The 12,855-nt window shown below is 39.1% G+C and overlaps 1 protein-coding gene across 1 annotated transcript in view; it reads left to right on the top strand.

Moving 5' to 3' along the window:
* LOC106872084 (exosome complex component RRP4) overlaps positions 1-12,855 on the top strand; it is a 35,089-nt gene that overhangs the window by 9,201 nt on the left and 13,033 nt on the right. Inside the window, exon 5 of the mRNA XM_014918939.3 lies at positions 4,415-4,483. Coding sequence (XP_014774425.1) covers positions 4,415-4,483 — 69 coding nt within the window. The remainder of the gene's footprint in view (positions 1-4,414; positions 4,484-12,855) is intronic.

Here is a 12,855-nt window from a genome sequence, read left to right as displayed (position 1 = left end):
ACTTAATATATATATATACTTGAAGAGGTGTGTATGGGGGTGTGATTGTGCTGACAATGTTATATGGTGCAGAGACGTGGGGGCTGAAAGAGGTGGAAAGGAAGCGACTAGATGTGTTTGAGATGAGATGTTTGAGGGCTATGGTTGGTGTGACATGGATGGACAGGATGAGGAATGAGGAGGTGCGAAGGTGAGCCAAAATGAGAGAAAAACTAACAACCAAAATGGATAGACGAATGTTGAGGTGGTTTGGCCACATGGAGTGGATGGAGGAGAAGTGAGTGGTAAGGTGGGTGATGAAGGCAGAAGTGGTAGGCAACAGAACCAGAGGCAGACCTCAGTTTGTGTGGATGGATGGAGTGAGGAAAGGTTTGGTAGTTAGAGGTGTTGGAGTGAGAGAGGCAAGGGAATTTATAAATGATAGGAAAGCTTGGAGAGTGTTTGTGGATGGATGAAGGAATTTTGATGTTGCTCAAAGGGGTATGGAACCAGCATGATGTGGCAGGGGTAAACCAGCATATGCTGTTGGGCCCCGCTGCTGATATTGGGGGTTGCATTCTATGCCTTGACCCGAGCATAGGACGGGGCTCGCCTCTTTGAGCTGAGAAATGAATGGAATGCCTGGTGTGTGTCTTGTGGCTACCCACTCCTAAAAAAATGGGGGATAGGCCTGGGTATATGTATGTATGTATGTATGTATTCATGTGTAGTTCTAATGTTTTTGTCCATTCATTTGTAATTCATGTGTCCAAATAGATAAATCTTTCTCCAGTTACTTTTATGGACAGCAATTTAGCACATTTTAATTTTTTTTGCAGTCTCAAGTGTCTCTTGTTTCTGTCCTTCACAAATTTTTCTGACACACAAAATGCTGTCTCAGCATTATGATTTCCATGCCTTTCAACATATCATTAATATACAACTTAAAAACCAGCCTCATAACTTTAGTTTTTGGTATTCATGGTTTTGTTTTGTTCTTTTTTTTTTTTTGTCACATTTTTCTTTTAAAAGTTGAATGTATTTTTCATCACTTTTGTCAACAAATTTGTGCGTACCTTTTATCTTTTACTTATTTCAGTTTGCCTGCAGCTATGCTGGGGCACTGCTTTGAAGGGATTTTCTAGTCGAACAAATTGACCCCAGGACTTATTTTTTAAAGCCTAGTACTTATTCTATTGCTCTCTTTTGCCAAACCACTAAGTTATAGGGATGTAAACAAATCAATACCAGTTATCAAGCGGTGTTGAAGGGAAAAACACAGACACAAAGATAGATAGACAGACACACATATACGACAGGCTTCATTGAGTTTCCATCTCCCAGATCCAGTCACAAGGCTTTGGTTGGCCTGAGGCTATAGCAGAAGACACTTGTCCAAGGTGCCATGCAGTGGGACTGAACCCGGAACCTTGTGGTTGGACAGCAAGCTTCTTACCACACAGCCATACCTATGCCTATACTGGCTAAAAGTTTATATGAAGCAACATAGCATGCATTTCATCACACATTGACACATTTGTTCTGTAGCAAAATTAAGCTCAGTTAATGTAAGTCAGAGTTTGATTACAAATTGTGAATTTTAAATATATAATTGCCTTCCTATCACTTCCTGCTCATCCATGGAATAATGGTATCTGTTCTCATACAAGTTGTGTTCCTTGCTCTACTGACATAACAAAATTGCTTTAGTAGTAAATAACATTTGAACTGACAATATCCTGCTACTCTTCCTACTCTTAAATCTCTCAACTATGAAGTGGTGCTGGAACATGTTTGTCACCAATAAAGACTGGCAAATAGAGTTGAATGACTTGCTCAATGTTTTTAAACAATTATTGCACAGCTGGTTTTATGTTAAGTCATCTAGTATCTTGTTCTCTGTTACACTCTAAACAGAAGAATTTCATGTTGAAAATGGAGTCCATGTTGCCAGATTTAAAGATAGCATATGTAATTGCTAAACAAGCGTTACTGAACTAGGTATCTCAAAGCATCTAGTTTGACCTTTTCCCATGCTTGTGTCAGCTCTTCAGCAACAATTTAACAAAGATTAATTTTATCTGTAGTTCAACATTGAGAAATAACCTACTTTCCTTAGATTGTCATATTATTCAAAAGGCAAATCTTTCATCCACTTAAAATCTTTATATATTCCTTTAAATATCTTTTATTTCAGTCTGTCTCTATATCATCATCAATAGGTTGGGCTTTTGATAGTTGACAACTAAATGGATAGATGAGGTTGATTGACCATGTAGAGGCTTCAGGGAACGTTTGAGAATCATATGTGGCTCTTAACAATTAAAGAGTTAAAACATTTATGAAATAATTTGAATGAACTTTATTAAAACTACATTTATAATATCTATAGTTGGGAAATAACCTATAAGCTGTGTGCTTGTGAGCATGCACACATTTTTGTAAGAAAGGTAATAAATTTTCATGGTGCTCTAGCATGGCCACAGTCAAATGACTGAAACAAATAAAAGAATAAAAGAGTAAGATGAATTCAAATTTTTTTTAATTGGAAATATTTTAGTGATCATTACTTGCATGGATGTGTACCTACTTTGCAGAGAAAATTAAAATTTGCACTCAGTGCATATTTCTGTGCATACCCCAGCAAAAAAATTATGCTCATGGCATAGGCACAGCTAAGTAAGGCATTGCTCATGTAAGCACATTGCTCATGGCATAGGCAAAGCTAATGCAGTTTGGGTGCTATACGCCCCCCCCCTCGCTCAGACAGTATTAAAATTTATTAAGGAAACATTATTAATGAAGTTACTCTAAAGTGTTGGCTTGTTAATTCGGCAATGTTTTGAAATATTACCTATGATGTTGTGTGACATACCTTTCAGAGTTGTTATTGTTTAGGTCCAAGTAAACCCTGCAGGACAAAGCTATGATCAAAGAATTCCAACCATGACCCTCCTGTATTTTTAGAGGTATCTAGGACTGCACTATCTAATGTGTCCTGTTTTTTTAAGAGTTAGGGTGTACTTTTAAGATTTAATCTGTTGTTTTTAGCTAGTTCAGCAACTATATTAAGGTCCTCTTTGGGCCCATCACAGTGGAACTATCAAGTAGGAGTTTCTTGAAAGTGAAGTTTAGGAACGGTGAATACAAATACAAAAAAAAGTGGTTTGGGGAATTATTGATGTTGATCTTTTACTCTGAATACCATGTGGTACATGTGCATACTGCACACTCTGCCATGCAACAGTTGATCAAGTAAGATGCAGCATGAGAGTCAAATCATGTTGCAGCTGTCCTTCATTGTTTAAGATGTTTTAAAGAAGATAAGGCTGCTATTTTCAGCAGGTTTAGCAATAACATAGAAGTTCCATGATTGGCAAAATTAAAAGAGAGAGTCAGGTAAAATAAATGTTATATTTCCATTTCTTTAGTCTCTTAGCTTAAATCCTGTTGGGGCTGTTTTTCTGTTTGTATTTGGATGGGAGAAATAAGGCTTTTAAGAGTGTATCCCAGATTTATTAGAGCTGATGGCTTTTATAATTGATTTATTGGTTTAGATGTGGTTTTGTAAACTAACTCTTTATTAAATCATTGACTCAGTAGCAAGGTCTATATTCTCTACTCTATTTGATTGAAACAAAAAGTACAGTTTACCTTGCCAAAATGTATACTGTAATATCTATTTGTTATTTTGTGGTTGTTTAGTTCCAGGTCACCCTGATCAAGCAGACTTACAATCAGAGACATTCTAATCATGCTCTTTCTGTCTTTTTATAGTATATCTAAGACTTCTACATTATTCAATATGTTCCCACTTCTTTTTAAGATTGCTGAGGGAAATTTGGTTGCTATTTCTAGATGGTCAAAAACTCATGTAGAGGTTCTTACTTGTTCATCTGTCAGTTTGTGTTAAACCCTTGATCATTATGTCAATTATTCTAGCCATTGTTTCATGTTCTATGTAATTTCTTTAGTGTGTGTTGTTTATCTTTAGTCAGGGAGACCTGTTATCAAAAGCATTCTAACCATGACCAACCCATCTATTTTTTCAAGCAAAGTTTACTCTGGACTACATTAACTTATAGTTTTGCTGCATTTAAACTGGCCATACCTGGCCCAAATATTCTACATGTTTTGTATTCAAAACAATGTAAATAAATAAGCATTACAATCGACAGAATAATTTAAATGCTAAAGTGTTAAGGTGTGATTTGAGGGGAAATTTGTAGGAAGTCAAGTGGCTACATATAGGCCCTCTCCCACTTGTAACCTTGTTCACTCTGTGGTCTTAATCTTTGCTATCAACTGGAAATATATGACTTTAATGCAAGAATTTTGTTAAGTGTAAATTGCAACTTCATGCTTCAGTTGATCTTGACCAAGTGTATAACTTGTTTCTCTGTCTGTCTGTTTGTTCCTCCTTAACTGGCCGAAGGCTGAAGTACATTCAGTGTTCTCTGATGGGTCCTTGTCTTTACATACTCGCAGTCTCAAGTATGGCAAGGTGAGTGAGATTTTTAAATGATCCATATTCCTATGTATATAACTGTCCTCTTTATTTACCCTGCTTTTCTCCCTTTTTTTCCTGTCTTTTTATTTTTTACTTGTTTCAGTCACCGGGTTGCTTTCATGTTGGGGCTCTGCCTTGAAGGGGTTTTAGTTGAACAAATTGAACCCAATACTTCGTGTTTTTGAAAGTCTGATATTTATTCTGTCAGTCTCTTTTTCTGAACCGCTAAGTTACGAAGATATAAACAAACCAACACTGGTTATCAAGCAGTGGTGGCAGGCAAACACATGCACAGAGACACACACATACTATAGTCACCTCTATCCCATCTGTAACTATCCTCACATTCCCATGAAACTTGTGCTCTGTTCCCCTCTTGCCCTCTCACCCTGTACAATCTGCTGTATCACTTCAACTATATTCCCCCCCCCCCCCCCACACACACACACATACACTGTACCATAACCCTTTCGTTACCAACCTGGCTGAAACCAGCTCTGGCTCTGAGTACAAATGTCTTGTTTTCATAAGTTTTGAATTAAAATCTTCCACCAAACCTTAGTCACAATTTATGTTCCTAACACTAGCTGAATGATAACTAAGTTATTTTACTAAATTCTTTGTTATATCTAAATTAAAAGAAACACAGAGCATCTCAAAATAAATCCAGTAACAAAAGGGTTAAGGGTATGTCCTGACGTATTCACAACCATCTATCTTCCCCTTTCCAGCTATTTGAAGGGATTTTGTCTTGCAAGTTACTTGGTGACCCCCACCACTGATGCTAGTGCCATGAAAAAAGCACCTGGAACACTCTGTAAGTGTTAAGTAGGGTATCCAACCTTAGAAACCATGTCAAAACAGACAATAGTGTTTGGCACAGTCCTCTGGTTTACCAGCTCGTTAGATTGTGCAACCCATGCTGGCATGGAAAACGGATGATGTATACATATACATACAAACATTATATATATGTACATATATATATATGTACATATATATATATATATATATATATATATATATATATATATATATATATATCATCATCATCATCGGTTAACGTCCGCTTTCCATGCTAGCATGGGTTGGACGATTTGACTGAGGACTGGTGAACCAGATGGCTACACCGGGCTCCAATCTGATTTGGCAGAGTTATATATATATATATATATATATATATATATATATATATATATATAATGTTTGTATATGTATATAAATAAAAACACACACACACACACACACACAACGTGCTTCTTTCAGTTTTTGTCTATCAAATCCACTCACAAGGCTTTGGTCGACCCAGGGCTCTGACATTTGACTAAAGTGCCATACATTGCAAGATCTGTGTAAACTTTCATTTCTTTAAGCTGTTCACTTTTGATGAAGAGCCTTTGTGCCTGAAATATATAAAGGTTCACTTTACTTTCCCTTCTGCAGTGTAAGAAGCTCTCCATCTTCATTATTTGTTATTTTATTCCTGTATCACAATGCTTCAAGCAATCTGCCACGTTCTTCGTTAAAAACTAATTTTAATTTGAAAATTGAAATTTTAGGGTCATAGAAAATGATGCCTTTGAACAGTTAAGGGATTATCTCCCTTAGACTTGCTTTCGTTTCAAAACAAACCTCTTATCTCGTTTTGATGCATGTTCGCACGCGCGCGACACACACACACACAGTATACCCAGTAACAAGTACAGAGTTGATAGTCGTGATTTTAAGCCTTACTATTAAAGTCATTGTACAAGTCACAAATTCTATTTGCCTGACATTCATAAACAATTTCTCCTCTAATTTCGTATTTCAATGGCATCCAGCAGATAATTCATTCCCCTCTCTCAAGGAAAGAAAATTATGGTAAATACTTGTGTTATATATATGTATAATATATCATTATCATCATCATCATCATTTAGCACCCGCTTTTCCTTTCTTGCTTGGATCAGATGGAATTTGCTTAGGCAGGTTTTCTGTAGCCAGATGTCTTTCTTTTCACCAAACCATTCCTGTTTCCTAGCAAGACATGTTTTTCACAGAAGACTAGAAATGAACAACATTGCTTGTATGACAGTCATACTTTTACTAATCATCATATGATGTCAAGGTACATTTACATGCATATACACATCAGATATATATATATATATATATATATATATATATATATATATATATATATATATATATATATACACACTTGTGTATAAGTTGCACTATTATACACTTGATTCTAACTCAAAATACTAGGGTGCAACATATATATTACTAAATATGGTACATATATATCATCATCATTTAACGTCTATTTTCCATACTGGCATGGGTTGGATGGTTTAACTGAGGTCTAGAGAGCCTGCAGCTGCACCAAGCTCTAATCTGATCTGGCAATGTTTCTACTGCTGGATGCCCTTCCTAACGCCAACCACTCTGAGAGTGTAGTGGGTGCTTTTTACGTGCCACTGGCACTGGGGCCGGTCGGGGTGTGCTGGCATCAGCCACGTTCGGATGGTGCTTTTTACATGCGACTGGCATAGGAGCCATTCAGGCACTGGCCACAGCTACGATATTGGTTTTACTTGACTCAACAGGTCTTCTCAAGTATATCATATCGCATAACTCATCAGGGGTACTCCGCGATCTCACTTTAGTTGCTGGGTCTTCTCAATCACAGCATAACTCCAAAGGTCTTGGTCTCCTGTTATTGACTTTGTGAGGCCCAATGTTCGATGGTCATGCTTCACCACCTCATCCCATGTCTTCCTGGATCTAACTCTTCCACACTTCCACAGGTTCCTTCCACAGTTAGGGAATGGCACTTTCTCACGCAGCTGTCCTCATTCATATGTAACACATGACCATAACAGCGCAGTCATCTCTCTTGCATACCACATTTGATGATTCTTATGCCCAACTTTCTCTTGCCTGCAATCTGTCGTGTATGCACACTGACATTACACATCCAGCGGATCATACTAGCTTCATGTTTTTCAAGCCTAAGGATGTCCTCAGCAGTCATGGCCCATGTTTCACTGCCGTATAGCATGGCTGTTCGCACACATGCATCATACAGTCTACCTTTCATCCTGAGCGAGAGGCCCTTAGTTGCCAGCAGATGTAGGAGGTCCCTAAGCTTTGCCCAGGCTATTCTTATTCTAGCCGCTACACTCTCAGAGCAGCCACACCCACTACAGACTTTGTCGCCTAGGTAGCGGAAGCTATTAACTACTTCTAGTTTCTACCCCTGGTACATGATGGAATCTGTTTTCTATATATATCATCATCATTTAACGTCCGCTTTCCATGCTAGCATGGGTTGGACGATTTGACTGAGGACTGGTGAAACCAGATGGCAACACCAGGCTCCAATCTAATTTGGCAGAGTTTCTACAGCTGGATGCCCTTCCTAACGCCAACCACTCAGAGAGTGTAGTGGGTGCTTTTACGTGTCACCCGCACGAAAACGGCCACTCTCGAAATGGTGTCTTTCACCCGCACAAGCCAGTCCAGGGGCACTGGCAACGATCTCACTCGAAAATCCTACAGGAGCCAGTCAGGCGGTACTGGCAACGGCCACACTCAAAATGGTGCATCTCATGTGCCACCCGCACAAGAGCCAGTCCAGGGGCACTGGCAACAATCTTACTTGGCTTGCCGGGTCTTCTCACGCACAGCACATTTCCAAAGGTCTCGGTCAGTAGTCATCGCCTTGGTGAGGCCCAATGTACGAAGGTCTTGCCTCACCACCTCAACCCAGGTCTTCCTGGGCCTACCTCTTCCACGGGTTCCCTCAACTGTTAGGGTGTGGCACGTTTTCACGCAGTTATCCTCATCCATTCTCACCACATGTCCATACCAGCGCAATCGTCTCTCTTGCACACCACAACTGATGCTTCTAATGTTCAGCTTTTCTCTCAAGATACTTACACTCTGACGGGTATTCACATTGACATTACGCATCCAACGGAGCATATTCTTTTAGTTTATTCTTTTACATGTTTCAGTTACATGTCACCAGCATCAGTCACAACTATAATTTCACTTGGCTTGACGGGTCTTCTCAAGCACAGCATATCGCCAAAGGTCCCAGTTGCTAGTCATTGCCTCTGTGAGGCTCAAAGTTCGAAGATCATGCTTCACCATCCTTTCCCATGTCCTCATGGGTCTACCTCTACTACAGGTTCCCTCCACAGTTAGAGATTGGCACTTCTTTACACAGCTGTCCTCATCCATATGTATCACATGACCATGTCAACGCAATCGTCTCTTTTGCACACCACATCTGATGCCTCTAATGCCTAATTTTTCTCTCAAGATGCTTACACTCTGTCGAACATGCACACTAACATTGCACATCCAGTGAAGCATACTGGCTTCATTTCTTTCAAGCCTACGCATGTCCTCATCTGTCACAGAGCATGTTCCACTGCCATGTAGCATAGCTGTTTGCACACAGGCATCATACAATCTGCTTTTATTCTGAGAGATAGGCCCTTTGTTGCCAGTAGAGGTAGGAGCTCTCTGAACTTTGACCATCTTAATCTTATTCTCACAGCTACACTCTCAGAGTATCCACCTCCACTACTAACTTGGTCACCTAGGTAACAAGCTATCTACTACCTCTCGCTTGCCCCCACTAGCAGTTGATGGAGTCTATTTACTGCACATTTTATATATCATATTTACTGCACATATATCATATTTACTTGTGTATAAGTCACATTATTATATGCTTGATTCTGACTTAAAATATTGGGATGCGACTGATATTCAAGTGTTTATAATCATCATCATTGGACAGTTTGACAGGATCTAGTGAGTGAGAGGACTGCATTGAATTCCAATGTCCTTCCTAGTACCAACTAGTTTGCAGTGTGTATTGGGTTCTTTATTCAAGACACTGATACTAGTGAGGTGGCCAAGTAACTTGCAAGACAGAAAAAGAAGAAGCCCTCTTGGCTGAGTAGGTTTGTAGTAGATGGGGAACTAGCTTTATGCCAGGTGTTGAGCTGCTACAATATGATAGAGGGACAGGCACAGGGGTTTTACTATTGAAGAGATAAATGTCAACCTTGCATTGGATTGAAGTAGGTGAGAGTAACTGGAAAGAAGATAACGATGTTGGTGATGAGGTATCAGTATACTTTCAAGGTGAATATGAGAGAATATGAACTGAAGATCAGGAGGAGGGAGGAGAAATGTGAGTGGAGAGTGACAGATGATTAAAGCTGGGGGTTAGAGGTTAATGTAGTGATTGATGTGCAAGGGTGGAGTGTGATTGATGGGAAATATCAGTGTAGGGGTGAAAGTAACAGAAGTAGTTCAGGTAAGCAGAGGTGATAAGTGGCACCGCAGGTAGTTTGGAGAGCAGCAGCATAATGAAACCTGTAGATAGACTAGAAAATAGGGAGATGATGTGCTGAGTGGGAGAATGGTGAGAGAAGTGTACAAGAACAGATATGGAGGTTAGAGATACATAAGTGGTAGCTATAGTGAGTAGGGGTGTGGTAAAGATGGTGGTATTGGTCGGGGATGTTGGAAACAGCTATGAAAGGGTGTTGAGAGTGATTGCAGATATAAGGGAGTGTTAAAAATGAGGATGAGGTGAGGAGTCACAGGAAGGAGTGATCAGTGGAAAATAAAGGATGATATTTAGAATGAGGGACGAATGTTTAAAGGAAGTGGTTCCAGGGACAGGGGGAGGTAACTGGTTGCACAAAGGGTAGGGAATATGTGCAGATTCTGCAGTCATGATTATAGCCGTAGGATAGTGACATTGTTGGAAGAGTGATGGAGGGATGGGTGTTAGGAAGAGCTTGACATGGGCAGATTGAGTGCAGGGATAAAGTCTAGTGAATGTATAGGCATAAACAACGATTACAGAACCTCACTTTTTGCGGTAACGTTTTATTGAGCACAGTGAAATGCCAATCATTTCAGTTCTTTTGCCATCTCCTCCTTCAGGATCGACATCTTAAGATCAACCTTCACTACTTCATCCCATGTCTCTCAGGGTTTCTTGCCCCCACAGGTTCTATCCACTTTAAACAACCAACACTTCATTATGCAGCTGCTCTCATCCATATGCATCACATAACCACACCAGTACAGTTTTCTGTCTTGCACACTACAGCTGATTCCTCTTATGTACAATTATTCTCTTAACACGTGCACTTTGTTGTACATGCACACTGATGTTGCATTGGGGCATATTAGCTTCATTCCCCTCAAGTCTTTTGCATGCCCTCTGTATTCACGGCCTATGTTTGACTGTCATGTAGCATTGTTGTGTGTACCCAAGCATCATAGTCTGCCTTGCATTTTGAGGGTGATACCTTTTGTAAGCAACAAAGATAATAACTCCACTCTATTCTTATTCTATCAGAATAGGATGGAGAAAGTTCATATATATATATATATATATATATATATATATATATATATATATATATATATATATAAAATCACCATTTGTGTATCATACTAAATGTATGCACACTATTAGAAGGCATGAAACTGTGGAATTGTCTGAAATAAAATCTCATCGTAGACGTGTTAAAAACACACTATATATCAGCGTGAGATGAACATTGTTGCTGCAGTGACTCGAGAATGAGACTGTTTTGTCTTTGTTTAAGGTTTGTCAATGCTTTGCACTCAATTGTTTCCTACTTTAACAAAATATATGCTTTGATATATAAGAAGCAGTGACTATAACACTGGTATTGCAGAAGCTTGCCAGGCAGTAGTGAAACTTGTTACATGCAATAGAAACAGTTTTCAATCAGTCACTATCTGTCTCTCATACTAAATGTATATTCACCATTAGAAGGCATAATGCTGTGGAATTGTCTGAAATAAAATCTCTTCATAGACCTGTTGTGTTACAAACACAATATATATTAAAGCAAGATGATATACATACAGTTTCTGTTTACCAGTTTCACTCACATTGGTCAGCTCAAGGCTATAATAGACAATACTTGCTCATGGTGTCTCAGAGTAGGAATGAACCCCAAATTGTATGGTTGTGAAGCAAAATTCTTAACGACATAGTCTTGATTGCACCTCACAGCACAGAGGATGAAATAGTTCTGGCAGTCCAGCAAGTAGTAGCTGGCAGTCTAGGAGTAGCTGGTATTTCAATAGATCTGCTATAAATTATATTAGATGGAAAAATTTTGTCTGCCATACTTAATATAACAGCTGAGAAGAAACACCTATGCTGCAATGGTGGATTGGTGGAGTTCTTGTCTCAATATGCAAAATCTAAAGATTCAATTTGTGTTTGTCATTTATCCTGTATCATTCTCTTGGAGTTTGTTGCAAAAGTTTTACTGGACTACTTTTGAATTGGTTATTAGGATTTTAGAGCGAGATCGTTGCCAGTGCCCCTGGACTGGCTCTTGTGCGGGTGGCACGTAAAATACACCATTTTGAGCGTGGCCGTTGCCAGTACCACTTGACTGGCCTTCATGCGGGTGACACGTAAAAGCACCCACAACACTCTCTGAGTGGTTGGCGTTAGGAAGGGCATCCAGCTGTAGAAACCCTGCCAAATCAGATTGGAGCCTGGTGTTGCCATCCGGTTTCACCAGTCCTCAGTCAAATCGTCCAACCCATGCTAGCATAGAAAGCGGACATTAAACGATGATGATGATGATGATGATTTACCCCTCAATGCTACCCCCAAACACAATTTGGTTTTAAATTATATAGGAGTACAGTGGACATGATTTTCTCTGTGAGACAATTAAAAGAAAAAATATATTGAACTGTATGTGCCTTAGATATTACAATAGCTTGGGTTTCAAGGGCCCATAGCTCTTCAGTATCTTCCTTAAGTAGTTGAGATCTACATGGGGTGGATGTAGATGTCTTCAAAATGGTACTAGGTCTCCCACTGTCAAGAGTCCCAGATGAACCATCTTTCACAGCAAGAAGTGTAAGTGAAGGCAGCAACATCAAACTCTGTTATTCACCAAAAGTCAACTATTAAAGGAGGATTAATGAAGGTTTGGTAACACAAATTCATGGTGTCCATCTCAAGATGAAACTAGTAAAAGAGGAAAAGGGAACATTTTCTGTCAACAGTGCATGGTTAATTTCTGCTCTATGATGACATTATATCCTACCATTTGTTTACCAGTTTCAGTCCTTGGACAAACACTAATAAATGAATATTAGGGCTGATGTAATCAACTCTAGTATTTCTTCATCAACTTTTGAGGGTTGAAAGATTAAGATGACTTAGAAGTGATTTGAATTCAGAACAAGGAAAGTAACCAGATATCATTAAGTGTTTTGCTCAATGCTCTACCAATTTTACCATCCATCTGTCTCAATGGACAAATTTGATAATG

This window comes from Octopus bimaculoides, chromosome 3 (genome assembly GCF_046866305.1).
Source record: "Octopus bimaculoides isolate indiv1 chromosome 3, ASM4686630v1, whole genome shotgun sequence".
Classification (NCBI taxonomy): domain Eukaryota; kingdom Metazoa; phylum Mollusca; class Cephalopoda; order Octopoda; family Octopodidae; genus Octopus; species Octopus bimaculoides.
Note: the sequence above shows the minus strand (reverse complement) of the source record. Positions and strands in the feature narration are given on the sequence as shown.